This window comes from Lithobates pipiens, unplaced genomic scaffold (genome assembly GCF_037356315.1).
Source record: "Lithobates pipiens isolate NorthernLeopardFrog02 unplaced genomic scaffold, aLitPip1_a1.2 Scaffold_16, whole genome shotgun sequence".
Classification (NCBI taxonomy): Eukaryota; Metazoa; Chordata; class Amphibia; order Anura; family Ranidae; genus Lithobates; species Lithobates pipiens.
Window position 1 is genome coordinate 116,715,377 of NW_027507748.1, and position 26,282 is coordinate 116,741,658.

At 41.6% G+C, this 26,282-nt stretch overlaps 1 protein-coding gene across 3 annotated transcripts in view; it reads right to left on the minus strand.

The window, feature by feature from the left end:
- SSH2 (slingshot protein phosphatase 2) overlaps positions 1-26,282 on the minus strand; it is a 317,108-nt gene that overhangs the window by 45,061 nt on the left and 245,765 nt on the right. For all 3 annotated transcript variants that reach the window (XM_077480336.1, XM_077480333.1, XM_077480334.1), the window contains 3 exons: positions 10,043-10,146; positions 6,317-6,381; positions 299-420 (listed from right to left, as the gene is read on the minus strand). In XM_077480336.1, the coding sequence (XP_077336462.1) occupies positions 299-420; positions 6,317-6,381; positions 10,043-10,146 (291 nt within the window). The remainder of the gene's footprint in view (positions 1-298; positions 421-6,316; positions 6,382-10,042; positions 10,147-26,282) is intronic.

A 26,282-nucleotide genomic window follows, 5' to 3' on the forward strand; every position in this document is an offset into this window, starting at 1 on the left:
TCATGCAAATTGTATACGGTTTAAAATGCATCAAATCCTCATATACGTGAACCAAGCCTAAGTTGCGATAGAAGGCACCAAAATTTCAGATTATTAGACATGGCAAACTGTGTGAATGTTGGAATAATTGCAAGAGTGTCGCAAAAAGAAAAAAAAAATGTTCAAGTCTGCTGCAGAACCCACATAAATCTCCTACAAATCAAAGACCTCAACTTTTTCCTAGTGTCACATGATGTCAAAGCAACATTTCCTTACCCTGGTGAGGATCACAGCGAATAATCAGTGTACTTATATTTACCTGTCATTACATGCAAAATCCATCCCCAGCACTATGCTTTCTTCTGTGTCCTGCCTTCCATTTGTGGATACAACAACCATATAACGTGTTCGGTTCAGATAGGTGCTTTCCAACTTTACGGCCTAAAAAGTGAACAAAGACCATAAATAAAATAGGTGTATATCTACAAAAAGACAGCTATAGCATAGCAGATTTTCAACGGAATATAAATTAAAAATTATATATGCAAAAGGTTCAGGTGTGAGGGAAAAAAAAAAAATTATTAGGAACGCCTCTAAAAAAGAATGAATATGGCTTATAAGGTCAGCAGGTCTCTAACAGGCGCAAGTACAAAAAATATTAGATCTTGGGTATGGCTGAGCCATACAATCCAGAAACAAAATTGCACTAAATGCCGTTCTATTCTACTATATGCAAGCTCACACATAGTTGACAAGGAAGTCCGTTACCGATCCAGGATTACGGATTACAAATTACATAGGTAAAATGTTGCATGGGTAAAATGGCCTGACTTTCATTTGGTCTAACTGACCATCTGAATGAATCTAAGATGAAATTTCATATACAACATTGTGTACAGTGGTGAATGAATGAATGAATGAAATACTTATATAGCGCACAATGCGAACTGAATCGCCTCTAGATAGATGTGGATCAAGAAATCGCATAGAAGTCACAGTCAAATGGATCAGATACACACAAAGTTACTCATTGGCCTAACTGCAAAATTAACATAGCACTTTCAGGATAACCAAGTGCATAATACATTTAAAGCCAAAAACCTCTTTAAATAGATAAAAGCAAATATTAATAAAAACTGGTCTCCGTTCCCAGACCTTTACAGAGTGTTAAAAGAAGAGTGGATGCTACACCATGGTAAACATGGCCCCGTCTTAACTTTTTTTTGAGGCATTTTGCTGCCATCAATTTCAAAATTGTATTTTTTTTTTCTTAAAATGTTACAATTTCTCAGTTTAAAATTGTATATGTTTTCTATTGTGTATAAAATATGGGTTTATGAGATTGGCAAAACATTCAGTTTTTAGATTAGATTTAACATAACCTTCCAACCTTTTTGGAACTAGGGTTGCACAAAGCATACTCTACGGGACTTGTCACACCATGAAGAAAAAAAGTCAGTAAAACTTCCATCCATAATCATCTGGGGAAACAAAGCCAGCCATGGTTTACAGAACATCATACTGCACAATGCAGGAAGGGAGAACTTCCTACATACTGCACCATATCAAAGAGGACATCTGCAGCGCCGCTAGACACACCATAGGGATTTCGGCCTATTGTGTCCACAAACTCAATGCAAGGCATCAGCGGCTCTAGCTCTGCTTCATCTAAAGTGTGCCCAGTCAGGGCTGACGCTGCAGGAACATCAGCGTGAGCAGTGCCAAGTCTCCAGGAAAATGCACCCTGCTGGATTGTAGATTCCAAGAAACTGACTTGCATCAGTAGTAGAGAGAAAAGAAAAGAAACAGCAAGATAGTGTCAAATAAGAAGCTACAAGTGTTGGAAGTGGGGGGATAAAACACACTATTTTCTTCCTTCTTGTTAGAAGGCGCCAGCCTCAATTTTTTACACAAATAAAGGCAGTGAGGCAGCTAATTTATTTTTTTAAATGGTGGACATGGGGAAGGGGCAAGCCTGTGAGTGAAGCTGGGACAGATAACTTGTCTGAGCTTCAGGAGAAATAACCAAAGCCTAGAGAGGCAAGCGGTATAGATAAAATAAAAGCAGTGAAGTAGGGTAGCATTGCTCACGTATGCACATTAAAATAAACTGGCCTAAAACATAGACACCTTATAAGGCCTGCAACTAAATGTATCAGTCTTTAGATCAATCCGGCCCTCAGCTCTTGGTGGTCCAAGCTGTACCTGGGACCTCAGCCCTTGGGGGCCAAGGCTGCATTCATGGCCTCAGCTTCTACTCAAGTTAAGACCAAAGGCCTGTCCATACACAGTGGTGGAGGCTGAAAGGAGAAGTATAGCCAAAGCTATACAGGAGAGCAGTTCGTTCTGCACTTACGTGACCTTTTTCCAGCAAGCTAAAGCCCACTATTGGCTGATATCACTGAGCTAGTTCAGACTTGGGAAAGATGCAGGAATTGAAAGTCAGGGTCCACCCAGAAGCCTGGATCAGCAACAGAAGCAGCAAAGCCACCAAGAACCTGAGCCAGCTGCACCCACCCCCCTGCACAGACCAATACGCCAGTGAGCGCTGGAGGAGCAGAGAGCTGTTCACCGACAGTCACCGCTCTCTGATCAGAGCAAAGGGGTAGAATTCATCGATCAGTGGTGTTTGCTAGCCCAGTTCTTACTGTAGAGCCAGTAGGGGGACAGATGTAGCAGCGGATCAATGTCCACCTAGGGGAGCATACATTTTTTTTTCCCCCCAAAAGCAGTACTTTGAATTATCAAAATCAACCAATACTGCCATCCATGTCTACAACATAGCTCCACTGATGGCTATTGTATTCAGACGCTTGTGGCAGCCAAACAGCGACTTAAGCCCTAATCTCTACAGATTCCTAAAATGAAGGGCAACTTCAGTTTACCTTTCCTGTTCCACAAAGTTTTTCCAAGTCTTTTTTCTAATTTTTGAAGCCAAAAGCTGACAGACAACTTGCAGTTTTGTATTGTAAAAAATGGCATCCATCCACTGCAAGCGGTTTAAAAAAAAAAAAAAAAAAAAAAAAGCATGGTTTGAAATATTGTTGCCATGTCATGCTAGCGTTCTAAATCATTTCATATCCTTGGGGGGCTGCTTTTAATTAACAAAAAAAAAAAAGGATGCATGAACTGTATAATCCTGTAGAATTCAAGTAAACCATACATTTCAGCATACAAAATAATTTTGACTACACTGAGTAGATAACCGAGATGAATGTGGGATTTTCCCTGCACAGTACTTCCTCTTTAAAAGGTAGTTGAAGCACCCTTCAATACAGAACAGAGGTGAGCAAGACGTGCTTAACATTACTATCCGGTACAATGCACATAGAAGTGGGCAGCACTACAGGTGTGTACCCAAGACACTGGGTACATGAATGCAGTGTGTGTACATGGGGACCTTTGGGTAATGTGTATTTTAAAGGAAATAAGCAGCCTGCACTTAATTTCATTATTATGGCATTAATCGCATATGAAAAAGGAAAATAACCAATATATGCACTGCACACCAGACCAGACCCTTTGTGCCCTCCTGCTTTCAGTGAACAGAGATTGCAAAGTGGACTAGGCCACAATATGCCGGTCTATCATGCACACTTTAAGGGATTGTTCACGCCACTGGCTATTATACCGCAGCTGTTGGTGTGCACTGTGCCGTTGCATTATAAATGATGCATCACACAACTTACTTTTTTTCCAACTTGATCAAACTTTCACAAAGTGACATGTTATTCATCTTTATTCACTGCAGCGAGTTGCGATGTGGTGTTCTGAGTTGCAAACCCCCCCACCCCCCCAAAAAATAAATAAAAATAGTGCATGTCCTAGATATTTTTCAGTGCACAAATTGCCTTGTCTATGAGTTGGGAGTGTGTTGGGCAAGGATGCATATGGTGCGAACAGGCCCCAACACCATCAATATTGTGTACTGCTGCTTCACACCATTCCAGAAAAAGTACAGTATCTATTAGGGAAAAAAAGCAAGATAAGCATCACGACAGCTATTCCAGAAAGAGGGTGAGAGCCAACATGTATACTGCGCACATAAAACAGACATTAACGCATAATAAAACTGGTTCCGAACATTGTCCTGTAAATATAGGAGACGGCAGGAAAATCCCGATGGGTGCGGTGCACAATGAAGGCAGGTCTGCAGTCTTCTGCAGCTTTTAAATAACCTTGGGCAGCTCTCAGTGACAGCTCCAATACAAGTTCCCACGTGAGGCCGAAACTTCAAAGCCTATTATTTAATATGAGTATCTTCTGGATGTGTACACCCCTTGGGCAGAGATTCCTAAATATTAAAGCTATGCTAAACTCGAAGCTCCACATGGAGCTGAATTAGTAATCCATTTAAGAGACGCATCATCTGTAGAAGGTAATACTTTAATGTGTATGTTACAACACAATGTACATGCTTGTAATGCAAGAACACTGCCTGTAGTTGACTTGTCTGACAAAAAAAAAAAAAAAAATACATAAAACGTTAACCCAACATTTAATAATTCTGATATGCGTTTGCTGTATCATGTACTTGTGTTAAAAGGCATCCTGTTCCCTTTGTATTGCTTCCTTTGTGTGAAATCCAAGGTGATCCTGCCAGTCCCTCTGCTTTCCCATTTCAAACTGATCACACCAGGCATGTGAGCAGGTCCATCCCAGCATGGTCAGTTTTCTGGCTTTACTGGGAGAACAGTCTGCCTGTCCACCTGGAGAGACCATCTACAGATACAGATGACCCTTGTTTTTAATTTCAATCCTGTGAGTGTTATTGCTCATCTTGCCAGTAACTTGTACTTAAATACTACACTTAAGTGGCGCTTCCTATGTTCCCCCTTTCTCTCATCTTGTTTACAGAGCTGGCTTTCTCTGAGGACAGCTGCCGCCATCATAGTATTTTGTTTTACCTTGATGAACTTATGGATCAATACTATTAATGTTTTTTTTGTGGGTTTTACATCCTCTATAGGTATAGTCACACTATACTTTGCGCTTACAATTTTCTTTTCCACTGTTAGCTGTCCTCCAATGGTCAGACTTGTGCTGACATTCCACGCCCCCCCACACAGAAATTCACTGGAAAGATAACTGTATTTTCAGCTATCTACCCCATCCTCTCCAAGCCCCTTATGGAGCTGAGAACAAAAGTTATGTGAAAAAATATATATATATATAATTTTTTTAGAGTGGTACGATTAATCATTAAAAAATTTGAGATTGCTATTCTTCCCCCTTCCCGATCTTAAAGCATTTCCTCGATTCAGTGCAGAGAATTCTCTGGTCACGCAGACAGCTTGTCAAAAAATAAATAAAACACATGTAGCCCGCCAACATCACTTAGGCGGAGATAAATAGAAACAAAATGCATGTAAAGCTCTGCATAAATCGTGAGCACTATATAAATAGTGGTAATAAATACCAGTTATTGCAATGATTATGTATTAATATATATTAGGGATACTTTCCTCCCTCCAAGTAGTACTCGCCGATGACGGATACTTTTAATGTCATGTGACAGTTTGATGGGCACCGATAGGTGGCACAGATGGGCACTGGCATAATAAATTACATGAATGACGAGAGGAAGGATTTTGCAATGCTATATAGCATTGCAAAATCCTTCCTTGCCTCTCATCAATCATGCCATTTAACATCTAATAAGTATGTTGCGACGCCCATACTGTTATACCTTGCACTTGGCTGCAGTAAGCCAGCAGCAGACATATTGTTACACCCAGCCCGAACTATATGGGCTGGGTGTAACAAGATGTCCTCTGCTGGCTTACTGCAACAGAGTGCAGGGTGTACTATGATGGGCATTGTGATGTTTACTCTCCGACAGACAGGGAACGTCACTTCCTGTACCGAATGCAATGGCTCCGGTCAGCGTTTTGGATGGAATATGCGGCTGTGCCCTGCACCCTTGCCCCAGCCAGCTTACCTCCGTGTTACACTGCTGCCAAACTGATCTCCGCTTCGCCTGCCGACTTCCGATTCCAGGTATTAGATCTGGCATCGGGAGCATTTGTGCAAGGTACCCGATATCAATACCGGTATCAGTACAACCCTAATATAGTACCAATAGTAGGCATATAAAAAACACTAGATGGATAGACCTGGATCCAGAGATATAAAATATATACACACCATTCTATATCTACACATACAAACTATAGTGTGTAAATTCTATAATATATATATATATATATATATATATATATATATTCTATTTTTATTACACACACACACTATAGTATAGTATGTAAAGTAATGATACAGGAGGACTGTTGGTGGTCAGACAAGAGGAGATGTACCTGAAAGTACACAAGACACTCACCAAGCGGATGTTGTCCTCTGGGCGGAGCACTGTAAACATAGCCTGAAGGTGTTGCTGGAGGTCCCCTGAAACACGGGAAGCAAAGCCATGTCATTATCATTACATAGAAATCCACATGACAAGATCTAACCAAACAATGCGTCATGAAAACAGACTGCACACTCCACTACTACATGTGAGCCTGTCAATGACACAAACGCCTTTGGATTACAGTAAATGTTTGACTGCCTGTGTGGTTCAAAGCTAAAAAAAAAAAAAATATGACCAGAAAGGGAAGTGGTCCTTATTCTGAACATTCCTCTACACTCCTTTCCATGTCACAATGGTGACAGTGACAACTCCAAGGAATGACTTCCATTAGGTCAAGCAGCCGCCCCACATCAGTGACCGTCACCCTATGGCAGGATCATTGGTATGACATGGGCATTAGGATATGGAGATTCTTATTTACATGTGGAGAATAGCATCTACAACACTAAAATCTTCTAACCAAGGTTTTCATAAGGACATCACAACACACTCAGCATCCCTCAGTGCCCATTAAATGAAGATTTACACATTATAGCACTCGGCTGAAACCTGAACTCCAAGCAAAGGGCTACATTTACAATAGAAATACATATTTGAAGTGCCTGCACTACCAAATGATCTGTGATTCTGTCTAGCCACTGTTGCGATTAGTGAACCTCTGCCAGAAAGCACAGCCAGGAGGGTGACTCCAGTTTCTCTGTTAAACCGTTAAATACAATGGTGCCACCACTTCACTTCCAGCTGGCTGATTGGTCAAAGAAAGAGCTGTAACTTCAATAGGTCATCAAATCTGCACTCTCCTCCTGTCTTGTATATGTTGATCATTTCCTAGCACTGTCCCTCCCTCTTCCAGTCTGTTATGCTGTGCAGGGTATGACAGAAGGCCGAAATAAAGACTTTTTTTTTGGCCTGGAGACCAGCTTCATGGTAACATTTTCTTTGTTTATATATTATGTGAAAAGATGCATAACTGAACCTAACAAAACAAGTGTGAGGAATGTATTGTTGCTTTACCTACACTGTACATAATTATAATGTTAGTTTAAAAAAGTCACAAGATGACTTATTCAAATTATGTACATATTGAAGAATTGCACTGTAGTAAAAAAAAAAAAAAAAAAAAAAGCATGTCAAGTTAAATTTGCAAATCTAAAAAATCAGAACAGAAATTAAGCTTTACTAAGTAACCTTTTTATAATACTATGGCTCACTTATAGGAGATAGGATAAAACTCAAGTAATGACAGATTCCTTGGTGTAGGTTAGAAAATGAAGGATGGCTGACTGCAATTGGAAATAGAGAAGTTTATTTTTTTTAGAACAAACATTTAATTTTCACTAAAATGTGAACACTAGATGGCGCTGTGTCAATATAACTCTTCATGTACCAAAAGGCAGACAATCTGAAGCTCACTCCCTTGTGGAAAATGCATTATATCCATTATAGACAGCTATTTATAGCAGAATCTAAAACGAGAATAAAAACTATACTTCTCAGGGGAGGACATTTTTTTCAATTAAGCAAACACAGGTGAGCACATGAATAGCATTATATCCGTGATCTTGTCAATACAAAGCATATACAGAGAACAATGACGGGAAAGCATTTATTGGTTGCCTCTAGCACAGGTTACATCTTATTTTTCCACCAGGTCTGGCGCCGATACAGGATGTATATCACAAACACACAACATAATTCATGGTACGCTGAAAACACACACTTATCCGTGAAGTCAACAAGCAAAATCATCCTGCAGAACGAGTTCTTGCACCATGGACATGGTCATGAAATGTCCCTAACCCTTTGGTGCTAACCCTTTTCTAGACAGCACATCCCTGGCTTACTGGAAAAAAAATTGGATTTTTGACTTAATATAAAATCAATTTCTCTGAGTTCATTGACCGACAAAGCGCTCCATTATTCAGAACCATAGGGTTATATTGCCCCCTACAGGAGTAAGACACTAGGCAGGAAAAACAGTTGGCTAGGCCTATGGTCAGCCCTAGGTGATATACAACCCCCTCTCCGCTATAGGCCAGCAGTCTAGTAACAAGCAGTCTAGTAACAAGCAGTCTAGTAACAAGCAGTCTAGTAACAAGCAGTCTAGTAACAAGCAGTCTAGTAACAAGCAGTCTAGTAACAAGCAGTCTAGTAACAAGCAGTCAGAAGCATCAAAACTCCTTAGAGGGGTGGGTGCTATGTCTAGGGGTGCAACGGATCAAAAAAAACTCACAAATCGGATCGTTCCTCAGATCAGAGTCACAGATCGGATCATTTTTCGGGTTAGCAAATAATTAAATTTGCAAAAACCTGTAAAAATGCCACCACCATATAGTTCCCACTGCAATATACATCTCCCCCACTGTAATAGCCACGTCATCTCCCCCAATGTAATATTGGCTGAGCATGGATGGGTATGGCTGGGTATTGGGAGGGTATTGCAGAATGTTGGCAGGATAAGTATTGGCAGGGTATTGCAGAATATTGGCAGGATAAGTATTGGCAGGGTATTGCAGAATATTGGCAGGGTATGTATTGGCAGGGTATTGCTGGGATGGCTGTGGCTGCCATCCGATTTCTCCCCTCCACAGTACAGTTCAGTACAGAGAGGGTAGAGAGGAACCGGGTTTGTTTACAGGTGATCGCTCTGTCACGGAGCGATCACATTGTAAACGCCGACGGTGTACCAAGAAGGCCGAGACCGCGAAGCGCTCCGTGTATCGTGGCGTGTGCTGATCCGAGCCAATCCGTTGCACCCCTAGCTATGTCTGTCAATTTTATGGCAATGGACCGAAAGCGCTCCATTATTCAGAACCATAGGGACGTCCCAAAGCAGTGGCAAATATGAGGGGTGGGAGAATGAAAAATCCCAAGGCCAACACAAGAGCCAACCAGTTAACAGGAGCTCAACACAGAAAAACTGGAGCCCAACCTAAATACCCCTTCAAGAGTGAATAGACCTTGCGGCCAAAATAAGCATCCTCAGATGGCAGCACATACACGTTGTAGAATTTTGTTAAAGTGTACACCGATGACCAAGTGGTTACCTTGCAAACCGATGCAGCTGACACCTGATGATGGAAGGCCCAAGAAGCAACAAGCAGCCAAGTAGAAAGCATCGTAACAGGGAAAGGAGCAACCCAACACCTGATAGAATAGACCAGAGTCATCGTCTGTCTAATCAGTCTAGAAAGGTCGCAGAAGAAGCAGACTTCGCAAGACTTAACTCGCAGGGTCAGCCCCCGTCCAGTGGAGCTATGTTGCGGCTGACCTAGCGCATAGCTGCGGTCTGCACCCGCTCACTGGACAGACTTGGGAGACCACTGGACCTTAGTGTCCAGCCCGGCAGTTGATTGTAGATCTCACAGGAAAAAAACCAAGAGAAAAAAAAAAAAAAAAAGTTTAAAAAGCAAAAAATTGCCAGGACCAGTGATCCCAGCAGCGAACTAGGTCCTTACTCCTGACTAGGCAGAAAAAAAAACTGAAGGCATATAGCAGAGAGCAGGGTGTATATCACCTAGCACTGCCCATAGGCGTAGCCAAGTCTTTTTTCTGCCTAGTGTCCTAATCCTGTCGGGGGCGATATAACCCTATGGTTCTGAATAATGGAGCGCTGTGTCAATGAATGAAAGAGAAAAATGCCATCTTGTAGCCAACGGCAGTAAAGTGCCAACAATTACCATCCGTGTGTCTTACCTGCATGTTTGTTGCGTCTATGGCTGATTCTTGGAGTAGACGAGCCATTGCCACGTGGAAGAAATAAGGCAGCACCCTTCACCGTCAGGAAACTTTCACTGATGCTGTAAAGAGATGAAAAAAAAAATGTTAGTTTATTAAAGTTGCAAGATTTCTATATTCATGTCAAAATATTACTGATCACTCTTAAGGCCCATACACACGATCAGACTTTGACAACAAACATGCAAATTAGCTGCTTTGGAGCAACATCCGACTGTGTGTATGCTCCATCGGACAAACTATTTTTAGTTTTCATCAGACTTTTGTTGGCTGTGCGAACTGACAAACTTTCTGGCAACAAAAGTCCGATGGAGCAAAGTCTGATCGTGTGTACAGAAAACCATAGGACTTTTGTACAAAGTACAAACACACATGCTCAGAACCAATGCAAAAGATCAGACAACAATACAGAAGTTGACCAAAGGTGGCGATAAAGAGCAGAAAACCCACATGATTTGGTGAAAGTTGGCTGAAAAAGTCCTGCTGTGTGTATGCAATACAAGTTCAGGGCCGACGCCCCTTGTACAAAAATCCAAGGGAAAGTTTGTACAAAGTCCTATCGTGTGTATGAGGCTTTAGTTTTGCTATATGTGTGAGCAAGCTCTATGTTTTTATGTGCCATTCAGCATTTTTAAAGCCTCATAATCGCTCTTCAACACCTGCCATGAATATTCCAATGGGCACCGCACAGTGCTGTTCACGCAGAAGCCGTAGTGTTGTGTTAAAAATTGAGTATTGGGGATAATGCAGAGGCCCTTCCATTCTTTATTTCTAAACTTATTTCTTAACTGTGTACTCCTAACTGAGCTGAGTGGGGACAATTAGAGATGTTTGTTTTGTTTACCTTGAGCCGGAGAATGCCCAGATGCTCTGTTTAAGGGCCGGTTCACACAGGGGGCGACACGAGGCGACACGACTTGCCGTGCCGCGACCTGACAAGTCGCCCCTGTTCTGTACTACGGAACCGTTCTAAGAGGAGCGACTCGAGTAGCTCCGACTTAGAAAAAAGGTTCCTGTACTACTTTTGGGCGACCTCGGGGCGACTTGCATTGACTTCTATACAGAAGTCATTTGCAAGTCGCCGCTGAGGTCGCGGCAAGTCGTGTCGCCTCGCATTGCATCGCCCCCTGTGTGAACCGAGCCTTAGAGCACTCAATTCTTTAAAACCAATAAAAATTATCTTCCCCAAAAAATAAAACAAAAATGTAGGCAGCATGCCATGTTCATGAGGCATTTATAAAGTGTTAGCTGGGCACTGTGGGAGAGGCAGTGGAGCTTCCTATATCCCAGAATGCACTAGGAAATCTAAAGATGGGACAGAACAGCTCCAGTTACTTCCTGGTTGTACACAGCAGCCATGTGGTAAATATTTGCTTCTCTGTGCAGGCAGAAGCATTAAGCCAGCCAGCAATACTGACAGTACCAGGCAGGAGCAAAGGCATTGAGCATTATTGTCAGTAGCAGGGTGGATTTGATTTAAATCAAGTCGATTTTAAGTTGCATTCAAACCTGAGCATTTCGTTTTCAGGAAAAAAGTCACGCAAATTTTGCTGCAATTTTGTACAGATCAAAAGTCACCAATGTAAAAAAAAGCAGAAAACCGCCAGTAATCTGCCTAAAAAGAAGCTCATTTACTTTTTTGGGCTTCAGACATTTTGCTTCAGGCGACAGAACACTCAGATGTGAACAGGGGCCATTTAAATGAATGGGATTTTGTTTTTTTAGCTTTTGAGATGAGTTTTACAAGCTGAAAACGCTCAGGTTAGGTGTGACTGAAGCCTAAATCACTAGTAAAAAGCCTGGATTTCAATCATCTCAATTTAAATCATACTATTTAAAGTGCAACTGTCATCTCTGTCCCGCAGTGGCTCCTTCTCTGACCTGCTGTTGACTCACCGACAGTCCCATTCAATTTAATGGGATGGCTGGTAATGCAGCAGTGACAACAAGGTGAGGGACATGGCGGCAGCAGGTGAGTGGATGCCCGCTAACAGGCGCTATGTTGGATCTGAAATGACCGGTGCTCTTTAAATGTAAGGACTTATTCTTGCTGGTAATTAGAGTCTTTAAATATTTGCAAACAAAATGAAGGTTTTTTTATTTAGAATAATAAACTGTCACGTTAGTAAAACAGCGATATCAGAAACAGAGTCAATCATACATTTTGTAGTGTACATAGATTTGTAAAACAATGGGAAAAAGGAATATTCCTGAACTATTTTATCTCCTGGTTACTGTGAAATTGTGTGAATGCATCAATGCTGTGCATTTTATCTCAGCTTACAGAGCTTGGATTCATTGAATGACACTACCAAAAATGTAAATCATTTCATAATATACAGCCTCATGCTACATACAGTAACTAAGCTCCATTTCATGCCGAATAAACAAAATAATTAAAGAGGAAGTAAACCCCTTCAAACCACTTTGACCTACAGGTAAGCCTAGATTAAGGCTTACCTGTAGGTCCAAGCAATATCTCCTAAACCTATATGGTTTAGGAGATATTTGCCCGAAAATGGGCACCGCTGTCTACGGCGCATTCGCCGTAGACAGCGGCGCGCAGGCGCACTAAATGCGGCAAGTCCAAGAATGGATTTGCCTAATTTGTCGACTCCCGTGCGCATGCGCGGGAGTGACGTCATCGCGGCTTCGCCGAATGGCAGCGTCGGAGCTGCGAGACGCGACTCCCGTGCGCATGCGCGGGAGTGACGTCCTCGCGGCTTCGCCGCTGTCATTGGTCGGAGCTGCGAGACGCCACCAGTAAGATGGACGCGGCGGACTACATGGATCAGCGGCGACTTCGCTGGCTCCTGTGTCAGGTAAGTGACACATAATGAGCTACTATGCGATGCATAGTAGTCCATTATGCTTTACCTTTGCAGGGAAAAAAAGAGGAAGTAAACCCATCAGGGTTTACTTCCTCTTTAATGTTTCTTAAATAGAAAACTATCTTTAGATAAGTTTTTTTATTAAAATGCTTTTGGAGTAAAAATCTAACAAAAAAAAATAAAAAAATACTACAGATATTTTTAGACTGGGTTGACAACATTACGAATTGCATGTGGATTCACCCCATCCAAATCACAATAGCAGGAGATTTTGACTGGCTCTCTATGGAGCTGTTTCACATGGCTCCGCTGCGATTTGCACAGGAGTGTCTTTTGGTCAGTTTCAGCCAGAAATTCTACTGAAATCAGACCTGAAATGGTAACAGGAATGCCCCGGACCCCTGCTGTGAGCCACATGCAAAGATAATGTGAATCTAGCCTAAAACAAAATAAATAAATAAATAAAAAAAACACGATTTTTATCCACCCTGGTCAGTACCAAAGATTTTCGTGTCAGTAAAGTTGAGCTCGACCAAGCCAAGTGTCAAACTCAAAGTATATAAATCCATCTAGGAGAAAACACAAAAAAAGTGTCCGCTATCACACTGCGCCTCAAAACAGATCATTTCCTCTACATCACTTTCCTTTTAAGCACTTTTCTCACAAAAAATAAATAAAAACACAAAAAAAAAAACCAAAAAAAACGCACAACACACTTTCATGGTTATTTATCAAACATTTCTGAAGCTTTTCCAAAGCTTCAAAAGCACAACAAAAACACATCATAAATGCTATACATTCTTCATAATGAAAATGTGTGAACGATCCCCCCCCCCCAAAAAAACAAAACAAAATACAACATACTAGTAAAATATTTAGGTCGCCTTTAGATCTAAGCCTTACGGCAATGCATGGCACAAAAAAAAAAAACCATGGACTGTGTTTTACATGAATTCTGATGAACCTAGTTCACACCAGTGCAGTGCGTTTCAGTGCAGTCAACACAAGGAGAACACATTGCATTTTTTTTCTTTAAGGAAGGCAGCAAAATGCATCAAAAATGCACTGGAGAACACATCCTCAATTGGGATAAAAGGAGAATAAAAAAAATAAAAAGGGGGGGGGGGGGGAAGACTGCACCGAACTAACCTATGTGTAAGCATGTCCGTATATCCTTCAAAGTTACAGCCTGAACATTTCCATTATTAAAAAACTGAAAGATGTCAAACGGACCTTGATGGCAATACGAGACTTGAACAAAAGTAATGAAGTGTTCCCAAGAAGGCTTATGTGTGACTCGACAATTAATCAGACATATTCATGACACTTCTCGAGAGTGTTTGGCCCCGCAGATGGCCGCGTTATCGCACTGCAGGCAGAGCTGTGCTGCAGCATGTTCGGTATTTGAGGGGTGCCCTGGAATTGAACTGCTGTGCTGGAGGAGTCACAGCTGCCTGGGATTTCAGAGTAACAAGAGCCTGTCACAGGCCTTTCTTTGCTAATCACTCTAAATCAGCCTCAGATATGCTCCTTATTCATTGAAACGGCTGTTACATAATTTGCTGCAGGTGTCGCAAGCAGAAAGAACACTTCTTACCCATGCAGATTAATAGGAGGAGGAGGAGGAGGGCGGTCACTGCCATAGAGTCTCCAACAAATTAGAAGAAACTGCCCTGTATACAAGATATGTCAAAATAAATAATAAAAAAAAAAAAAAAAAAAAAAAGAAGGGTTGCCAAGCCGGTTAGAGTTTTTGCCGGTTTCAGGATTAGCACTGCATATCTTGTATTTTGATGTACTAAGTAAAGCATGTTAATGCCATTGTGCATTCTTAATTTGGATGGGTATAAAGTTGTGTTTATTTAACTTCCCCATTTTACAAAGTGGAAAATACAGGGCCTCACAAACACCTGGTCTGTGTAAAACATCCACTTATGCCAACTTCGTTCTCATAACCTTGGGTTCAAACCACAGCAGAGCAGGCACAGACCCAGAAATGATGCTTTTCCGTCAAACGTTTCGAAAGAAAGAGGAAATCATTTTAATATTGCTAAATAACATGAGAAGCTTCCTGGCTGTAAAGCTCAGTTGCATTAGGAGAGGGGTCCAGCTGGTGAGGAAGTCCTATGACGCCACGCTGAGGTGGCCTCACTGGGGAGCCTTCCTTCCACCACAATACACATGAAGTATGGAATTGTTGTTTGCAGAGTGCATCCAAACTAGATGTTGGGGGGGTGGAGAACCCTGAATGAACCCATTTATAGAGGTGTCTTCTTTATGTTAAAAAAAATTTTTAAACACGATTTGTAATAAGCTACAATACAGTCCATTTCCACCATGTCCATTATATGAAGGCAGAGATAAGCAGATGCTGAAGATTTTAGTGTCCTAAAATGACAAGTTCCGAATGGAGGGTGTGAAAACAAAGGAGCAGGAGCACCTGTGCACATATTTATGCAAGTACCAGCATATATCTGTGTATAGCCATTGATTTCTATTGGCTGCCTGTGGATCCTGGCGAGGGAAATGCACCAGAATTTTACATTTAACAGCCCTAGGTGCTGAAGACCTAAACACAGAAGTGCCTTAGAAATCAGTGGCTGTTGGTATGTATCTAGATATGCAAACAGTCAATTTTGGAGAAAATAAAGATTATGGGTTTATTTTATAAAGCTGGAACACCCAATAATGTTTTCTTTTCACATGGTTTGTTCTGAAATATTGGCCACATTTTTAATTTGCTTTTACGGATACAAAGAAGACGTCACTACCAAATCAATCCACATACATGAAACGGTTACCCTATGCCAGCCTTTCAACCAGGGTGTTTTTAGCTTTCTTTTGGAGTGCCTTGGCAAAATGCCTAAAAATTGACCAAAAATGGCGTACAAGCCAGCGGATGGATGAAGCCTGCCTTTTACACAAAGCCACAGATTATCGTTGTGAATCATTACAACCTTCTAGCCACTACCAATGATGTCATCAGTCTACAACGAGGACATTGGGCACCTGCACAGCATCCTTGTTTGCCCCTCTCTTACGCCTCTTGGTCACCACTGGGGTCACATTAGCGGAGTAATGGAGAAAAAAGGGAGGGAGAAGAGAAACATTAGAATACCAGCATGCAAAGGTGTATTTGCTTTGGAAGAGTAAATCGCCTCTAATTTTGGGTGTCCTACGTGTGTGCATGTTACTGAATAATGTAAAAGTTAGTTTAGTTTCTTTACATTTTAGAATGGGTGACTGTGCAGAATTTTCAAGGGTGCCTTGACTGAAAAAAGTTGGTAAACATTGCCCTATTCCATTCTAATGTCTAAAAAAAGGGCTCTGCCACAATCTTTATATTTGCAGCAGTGAGAACATTTCACCTAAAAAAACAGCTATAGTTTCTAATGGTAAAGTTGTTACGATCTCTAAATCCCCAAAGCCAATCTCCTTAACAGCTAGAATAATATTAATGCCACCTATGTAATCTGTTGTCACAGGTAGTCAATGGGAGCAGTGCAATGCCTGTGCCCACCACCAACTTATTCAGGCCTCCTCTACTATGACATGCCAAGTTGGATGACTGGCTACTCAACGCTTTGGATTTCCTTTGTTCCTTCAGGTTTATGTAGGTTAGACCCATGAATATTCTTTAAATCATGCTTATCCTCAAAAAAAAAAAAAAATTTAAAAAAAAATTTCTGTAATGTTTTTTGTACAAACTAGCTTACTAGAAGTGGAACTTCGCTCTCTCAAACATTAACCATTTCATAATTCTAATTGCTGCAAGCATTAGGAAAATAGGTGGGAAAGTATAGATTTATAAACTTTTTTTTTATTTTATTTTTTACATTTCTTCAGTTACTTCCTGGTTGCTAGGCCTAGGCAAAGAATAGAATACATCCCAGGAGTCTTCAGCAGGGAAGGTGCGGCTTTCTCAGCTAAGTGCTGTCCTGCCTACATGCTACATAAATCATTTGCCCTTACACAAGATGGCCACGGCCATAAATACTAGGGGGTGGCTTCAAAGTGATTTCTTAGCAAAATAAAGCATGGAGACCTGGATGAATTGGTGAGTTTACTTTGATTATTAATACTTAAACTGCATTTTTGGTGCTCAGATACAGTGCAGTTCCACTTTAACTTCATGTTCCCCAACTTCATTGAAAAATTTGCAAACATTTGTTATTGTCACTTAGTTCTACCACCCTACAGTTGTGTCATTACTAGTTATGCAACTAAAGGCAAATCTTCTATTGAGGTTACAGCATGAGAACTTTCTGCAGAAAAGATAACCAGTGAAAGGAGTCACTTCCTCCATAAACAGAGGACTTATAGTAAACTCCTTTCACCATCTTCCTCTGACTTCAAGATCTGAGCTCTTCTGTGTCAGGGAAGGATTCTGGCCAATGTCACGGGGGGCCCAGATGGAATCTGGAGGATGATTTCATCAGTAAACACTGTAGTCACAAATTCAGCACAGAACACAGATTACCATAATCTTCATAGATCACTGCAGGGTTTACCGAGACTAGAGATGAAGTAAGCACATGCAGTCTCTAATTTCATTTAATTTGTGCTCTGCATTGGGATTTCCACTAGCTATCTGTACAATGCGCTTTAAAAAAAAAAACAAAAAAAAACAAACCACACACACTACAAATCAAATCTGGAGACTCAGGGGTTTCTTTTACTAAACTGCTAGCTTTGCCAGGTAATTCAGCGAATGAGGTGAAGCTATGCTGGCTTCAACTATCCAATCATGCACATGTAAAACATCCTGTTTGAAACGTTTACCCAAACTTATGCAAGAAAATCTTAAGACTGTACTCAAATTATGTGCATTGCAAAGCTCTGGTCACTGCAAGGACACAAAGAAAACGATTATTTTCTGTGTGTCCCATTCACGCTGCAACACAACACGGAGTTGTGCCGAAGAGTACTTCTACACACCTCAAAGTTCAGTGAGAAAAAAAAAAGCCATGTAATGTGCTGGCTCGAGCGTCACACTGCCCCCTACCACTGTTGGGAGCGAACAGCTAAAGCGCTCTGGCGGCTGTCCGTTCCGATGTGAAATGTCACCGTATTAACCAAGACAAGTGGAAACCAAAGTATTTATTATAATCTAAAATAAAAAAAAGTTGGCACAGAAAAGTTGCTTTCAAAAATGTGTTTTGCACTCTGTAGCAGCACTAATATCTGGACACAACTACCACAATGGAAAGGCGTGGAAGAAGTAGTCAATTCTTGTGTTACAGGTTTCCTCCAAGTGTTCCATTTTCACCGAAAACCACCCCTGTACTTCAATGCACAACACATGCAAACACATTTTGCCAAGCATTACTGCAACGCTCACCGATTTACGGCTATAAAGGGTGGCCAATAATCCACTCAAACATGGTGGGTGTCGAGAGCTGATGCTGTATAAGCATACAGAATGCGTTCAACACTTGATCCTTTATGAAGGAGACAATGAAGCTACCTATGTTTGAATATTAAGTGTTTTGAAATCATCTTGCAGTTTGTTCTTTCTACCAACAGGGGAGCCTACGGTTCCTCATAGTGGTCACCCCTCATCTTCTATGAAGACATATCCACCTGCTACACAGATAGCCATCCATCTCATTTCCATCAACAAGTTTGACGTTGAAATATAGTTAAAATATTTTCTGGGATTTTTGTTCAGTAACATTATCCACCCCTAATTAAGTGTATTCAACCTCCTGCCGATTGTGCCTTAGTGAAGATATGTTCCCCACAGGGATGACAGGTCCTCTTCCCATTACTTAACTTGCAGCACTTTAGGGTAAAACTTCCTCTAATATTGAAGAGGTCCCGATTGTCACCCACCTTTTCCTTTCCTCTGTTCAGGAAAGTCCTTGCATTGTTTTCATGGAATGAAAAAAATTATGTGAATGGAGGGGATCCCGTCATTCATCCACCTCTACCCCATTCATAGAACATTCCCTATAAATTACATGTGGTCATCTTGCTCTATCCTGTTGCCCTACGCCTCCTTTTTCTTTCTTATGAGAGAAAACACTTACACTTCGTTCCAACATCCCTTTCCTTTACTTGCCATATGAGCCAATAATGTTTTATATCTAGTCATGGCCTAAACTCCAGACTTTTAACCACAAGGTAGAAGACAGTTGATAGTTGAATGATTGTGCAATAGTATAATATGAGACCATTGCTCTGTCAATATCGAGTGATTGTACACTACTGGAATACCACTATTACCTCTTCCATTATCTGCCACCATAGTCAAGGTCCCGTTATAAATGGATATCCTCAGATCGGTGCGGTTCTCTCAGTCTACCATGTATCTGGTCATCTCATGCATGAAGGCTAAACTTTGGGCGTTTCAACATTTTACACTTCCATTTTTTTTTGGTTCAACATATACATTTAAAGCAGTATTAAAGCCAAAAGCAAACATATTGCAGCTTACCAAGTCTTAGATAGGATGGCTGCATTTGTTTCCTTTAGGCTTTCTTCTATCTGGTGATTTAGCTAGCAAGAATATATACCAGTAATCTAGAACACAAGACCCACTTTTGACAATTCCAAGCATTAAATGTACAATGTTGTAAACCAAAAAGGACTGAAATGATTCCTGGTGATAACGGACAGCAATATGACGCCGTACTCTGAAGCGTGGGAACACGTTCTGTAAAAATGTATATTTGCTTGAAACATCTGTGAAGCAAAGACCTCAGCATGTGCTCGGGACTGAAAGGGCAGCTCTGAACATTAACTCTTTCCTCAGGAAAACCGCTCCACACTGTACTGAGAGGATTCAGGGACAGAAAGGAGTGATCAAACCCCGAGCCGATATAGGACGAGTCATCCTCTGAGAGGATTTAATGAGAGGGAAAAAAAAAATTTATATATAAACCGAGGTCTGCACTTTCACCTCCCCAAAGGGACAGTCATTGGAGTAGCAGCGATATCGTCCCTGAACGGGAACTCAAGACAAAGCAGCTGGCTTCGAAATTGTCATACTAATAAACACCATTTTCAACACTTTACATCACTTTTGGCACGTTATGTATCCTTAGAACTTGCACCAGAACAAAATCCACTTCCACCATACAGGAAATACATGAGCCCATAGTCTGACATCAACCATACAGATGTAGTTCCTTCAATTACTCTGACAAATACGAGAACCAGAGATCTAGAAGGAATGGACAAGCACTAAATAGGTTGTTGATATGTACAATGGTAAAGTCTTGTGTGTCGTAAATACGCTCTACTTTTGTACTGTATTTCTGAATATCTTCACACAGAAAAAGTATATCAGTGATCTCCAAACTGCGGGCCGGATGTGGCCCTTTGCTTGTCTTTATCTACCCTTGGGGCACTATTCCTCCCACTGATGCCATTGACAGGGCACCATTTCTCCCAACGACACCAATGATGGGACACTATTCACTCCCACTGACAGAAACGATGGGATACACTTCCTACTAGGGATCACCGATTATCAGTAAGACCAAGAGCACCATTTTCTGAAAAGTCGGTATCGGTTGCAAACTAGGGATTGACCGATATTGCTTCAAAGCTGCAGGCATCACCCGGTGTTGATCTTAGAGCGGACGGTCAACTTACTTGTAATCACAACCGATGTGGCTCAGCAGCCGCTCAGCTGTTAGTACAAGCAGTGGGGACACATCCCCCTCACTCCCATGGCTCACCCGTGCTCTCCTGACCCCCTGGTAGGGCCGAGCAACCAGCCACCCATGCTTCATTTGGGTCTCAGATCTAGTAATCCGGAAGCGATGTCATGACATCACTTCCCAGATTACTGCCATCTTAAAGACACCAGTACTGTCACAAAGGAAGTTTACATTTCTTGGTCTAAAACTACTTCTGACGTAAAGGGACACTTTTTGGTTGCTATGGACAATCTCCAGTTTCCAGGCAGAGAACAGTATAGATCATATAAAACTGCATGCAGGCCACTGGACAAAAGGGATTTGAAATAATTTCATACAGTAATGTAATCTGTAAGATTACACTGCATTATGATTTTTCACTTTTTTTGAATATGCCGCCGGGGCTCAGCCCTGTGCGTCACGATGCTCGCAGGAAACGGAGCCCGACACAGGGAGGCATCAGGCGGAGGGACAGAGCCCACGGACACAGTGGGGGGACATCGCAGGATCCTGGGGACAAGGTACGTATACCGCACTGCAATCCCGAGGGTTACCCCTAATTTTGCTGAAATTCAACCCCGAGCCACACTCGTGAAAACCACCAGGGAGGTTAATGAAGGTACAACATTTAAAAACTCACATGGTTGATGACTAAAAAAGGCACATCTAAGTATGCAGGCATCCGGGGTAAAGCTGTCCATATAGACCATCCCCCACACCGCCATTGACATTGTCTCTTCCACGCTGCGTTCCACGATCAGTTCAAACCTCACGTTCAGGTTGCTCTACTGCAGGGTAGTCTGCCGGTCACAATGGCAGACTGACAGCGGTGAGAGCCGGAGGTGCGGGGGATGGTCTATGTGGACCACTTTACCCCGGATGACCACATACTTAGTTGTGCCTCTTTTAATCATCAACCATGGGAGTTTATAAATGTTGTACCTTCGTTAAATGTAACCATATTGTTACACTTAGAGGCGCCTCTTTTCTCTTCCATTTGTGGATGGACATTTTATGGTTACACACCCTGATCACATTGTTATAATCTTTTTATATGGACTATAAACTGAAGGACTTATGAATAAATGGTTGTGGAACAAATCATTTACATTTCTATTATTTCTTATGGGGAAACTTGATTTGATATACAAGTGCTTTGGATTACAAGCATGTTTCCAGAGCGAATTATGCTCGCAATCCAAGGTTTTACTATATATCAGGGATATGCAATTAGCAGACTTCCAGATGTTGCAGAACTACAAGTCCCATGAGGCATAGCAAGACACTGACAGCCACAAGCATGACACCCAGAGGGAGAGGCATGATGGGACTTGTAGTTTTGCAACAGCTGGAGGTCCACTAATTGCATATCTCTGCTATATATATTCTAAAGATGGGATACCTTTTTGGAAAAATGGGTTCAAAGGTTCACCACCAATAAATGGCTGCCATTGTAGTTTTTTGCATCTATTTATAAAGCTGACATTAGAATATTAAGAATCTCATTACAAAAAAAAAAAAAAAAAAAAAAAAAAAAAACAGCTGTAGGGTCACGAGTTGAGAAATTCTTCTGGAAGAAAACAGAGGTCACATGCTTCATACAAGGCGGGGTGAGTAATATACAGTCCGATTAGGAAATGGACTGTTGGAATTCTGACATTTAGAGGCATTGTAATACAACAAGCATGCTGGGAGGCAATATACAAGGGGTTGTGCTTTTGAGTGTTTGAATTTCCCATCCACACAAACAAGGTGGAAGGAGGGAATGGTTCCCGATGGGGTATGGGAATGCCCCCGATGTCAGAAAAACACTGATCAGCACTGCAATATCTGATTAAATTAGAGTTTCCCAAAAGTCCCACTCTGGAAAAGCACTGTTGATGGGGGGGAAAAAAAAAAAAAAAATCAAGCAAATTTCTTTCCTGCAATCCTGGTTTGCAAGAAAGAAATGTTGCTCTGTGTATGGCCTGCATTAGGGTGACAATGCTTCTGCTCCTCCTAGACACAGTACAGTAGTCACCCTAGGACTGTGTCCTGCCATTATCACCGAGTGAAAAGTGTGAAAACATAAAAATAATTCTGCCACCTCATCCAAAGAAAAGGTAAACTGCAATACATTCAGTTTTTCTTCTTGAGTTTAGATCCATTTTAAAGCCTAGTACACACGGGCCAAATGTTGGACGTCATCGGCAGATACAAACAACAACTGGCTGACGTTTAGCCCGCGAGTATTGGAGTTGGTCTGACTTCCGACTAAGGGGCATGACAGAAAAAAGGTCTGCCGACCACCTCCCGATCAGCGCTCTCAACCAATAGCTGAATGTGCTGACCAGCATGTTCTGGCAAGGGGCCGTCCCCCCTGTCAGAACACAATAGAACAGCATGGGAGATTGCTGTACTAACCTAAGATTGTTAGTACAGTGGCTCATCCTGAGCGGTCAGTTTTTTTTTTTTCCTTCAGCCCTTCTGGATTGAACCAGAAAAAACAAACCCCCCCAACTAGTGTTTCCAGGTTTAACTGCAACCAAATATCTCATAAGGAGATTATATCTTCCATATCACAGCAGTGCAGTTATTATGGTATTTTGCAGTTTATGTATACACAGTAGCAGCAATTTTGTTTCGATAAATTAACATTGAATAATCTCAGACCTCAAGTTGCAGTGATGTCCCTGTTCCTAGATAATATACAAAATATAAAAGGCAAGTCTGTAGAGCACATGAACAAGTACAATGTTAATGTAACTAAATAATGTTTCAGGGGTCTGCCATATTCTTAATTTTTTTGCAAAGCAGCTCAAAAGACTAGATCTTATACAGAGTAAAAAATAAAAATAAAAAATACAATTTAGTTTACAATTACAATTTTTTTTCTGCAACAATACATACTACTGATCAAATATTGCCATTATGGGCAGCTGGAGCATTACACAGTAACTTATGAATTGATTTAGTGTTAAAGACCGGAGATCTACTGTAAATTCAGTTGGTAAGCTAGGCTATGGTCAATATACTGTCCCTTTCCATATTAGTCAAACATAGAGCACTCTATATTTAGCCCTGGTATGCCTAAAACATCCCAGCTGAAAAAAGAATCAAGCCCCCATTGACTTTGTCTGAATTGAGCAGGGGCCTGTGACTACCGAACACCATGAATACCAAATAAGTACTGAAAACCAAGTGTGTCCTGTGCAACACTGCATCACAAGCAGGATCTATCATTGTCCTGTACCAAGACACACACAGTCCACCAATACATTAAAAAAAACAGCAGGCGATTAAACAAAGCAATTTTGCCCAATAATATCTTTATTACGAAACAAATACAAAATTTAAGTATATCTAAAAACAATAACAAAAAATGTAATCACTAGTTCGTTTTCCAGCAAAGTTTGTTAAAGCGGAGTTCTTCTTAAAAAAAATAAAGTCAGCAATTACAAATACTGCAGCTGCTGACCTTTAATAATCCGACACTTACCAGTCCTAGGGTCCAGCAATGCGGGGGAATGAAGCTCCGCTTGTCTCCCCCTCCTTTCTGTGGCGCCAGCATTGTAACTGTGGGCACCCGGCTGTGACTTGACAACCAGGCACCCACCGAGTATGCACGAGCCATGAATGGCCAGGCAATCTGGGAACTGTGACGTCTCCCAGATAATTGCCGAGAGGGAGGGGGGAGAGGTGATCTCCCTCGCAGTGCACCGGGAGGGTATCCGCTCCCCCCCCCCCCTTAAAGCGGAAGTTCCATTTTTGGGTGGAACTCTGCTTTAAGCCAAGTGGTGTTGACAAGGCCTGCAGGAATAGGCTGAAATTTGAGATTTGTATGGGTAACTTCAGGCCCCATTCACATCTGGCGATTTGGGATCTTGGGCAGAATCACTCCGATTCAGCTTGTGACTCCAGTTGGCACTGCACTAGTAGCAGAACGTACCACGTGTGTTTGGGTGCCATTCATTTTTAATGACACCTAAATGGAGGGGCGGTTTTGCTGCGATAAATTGCACACAAAGCTGCACTACGTAAAGCTTGTTGTCCAAAAAAAGCTCCAGCTGCTTTTTGGGTCACATGCCTTGCACAATGCTGTCCGTCACACTAGTCACTGCAAAATGACACCGCTTTTTGTAGCCATAACAAAATGAATGGCATTCCAACAAGCTTTGTGCATTTTGCGATTCTCCACAAAATCACAAAACGCCAGATGTTAATAGGACTTAAAAGATGACTAAACCCAAGATCAAAATGTAATTTATTGCAGTTTACTAGACTTTGGATGTAATGGCTGAGTTAATTTTTTTTTTCAAGCTAACATTTTCAGCAAACACATGTTGATCCGGCCACTTCCTGTGAGCTGTACCAAAAACTATCCATCTTTCATTCTAGCCATGATCTGTAAACTACCCATTGCCATAATCCCATGTAATAGAGATGAAGTGGTACAGATACAGTGAGAGAGAGTGGAGACTGCAAGCGAGGCGTTCTCGCCCTCATCACTGCTTGACCTCACAAACGCTCTTCTGGTAGAATGGTCAAACATTCCCATAGACGCTCCTAAACCTTGTGGACAGCCGTCCCAGAAAAGTTGAAGCTGTTATAGCTGCAAAGGGTGAGCCAGCCAACTCCATATTGAATCCTATGGACCAAGTCTGAGATGCTATTAAAGATTATGTGCATGTAAAGGCAGGCATCCCAATACTTATGGTAATATAGCGCACGTGTGAGAGGGTAGTCCACACTATTTTTTAGCAGAATGACTTCTGACTTGTAACTTTCTAACTTCAGTAAACGTTGCTGAGAGATAATGACTGACTGAATGTCTTCTACTTTAAAGGATGTGTGACTAGATCCAAACAGTTCTCTTCGTCTTGAAAGGCCGGTTAAGTGTAGAGTATTCACAGTGATCAAGGAACCATGAAGACAAAAAGTCAGGCCGGCACAACCACTTCCAATTAGCTACTTAAATGGAGCTTTGTTTTTCTTTTAACGACCCTCATACACTTATTAAATGGTGGGCACATTCAACGGGAGCAGTACATGAAAAGCTTCTTGTAATGGGCACTAAAGACCACTTAGAATTTTACTGTGCCCTAGAACTCCAGGCAATTCTTAAAACATACAAAAGGCTGGGAAATTGATGTCTCCTGGTGACAACAGTGGATCATGGTTGTGTAATGTGCGCTGAAATGGCCTCTTGTAGTCTCTGGTGATTGAGGCATGGCATTTCTCATGGTGGGATTCCTGATGGTGGTGAAAGTGAACCATACTTGGGTAATACTATAACAGCCTCTTGCAGTCTCCATCAGAAGCCCATTTCATAGAGCGACGGCGCAAGCGAACATCTGTTTTGACCCTGTCTTCCAGAAGTTCCTCAACCTTCATGGCAGGATCACCAGCTATTTTAATCAAGAAGACTAAACAAACTTGTACTTCCAGCAGAGGAAATTTTTTCCCATGTCTATGCCCTGCTCAACAGATCGAAACTAAAAAATGCTACATAAAGTTCAGAATGAAAAGTAAAACAGGTTATTTTGGCGGATTAAAAATACAGATGTTGTTTCGATGCTCATCCCTAAGATCTCCAGTGGAAGAGAGGGCAAAAGCTAAAAACAATGGTCCATGTGGCTTGCCTTTTAAATAAATCTAAAACCAGTCCACAGCCTGCTGGGCTTCCATTATCACTCCATTTAGATCAGTGAACAGTGACTGGCAGTCAACTGAAAAGGT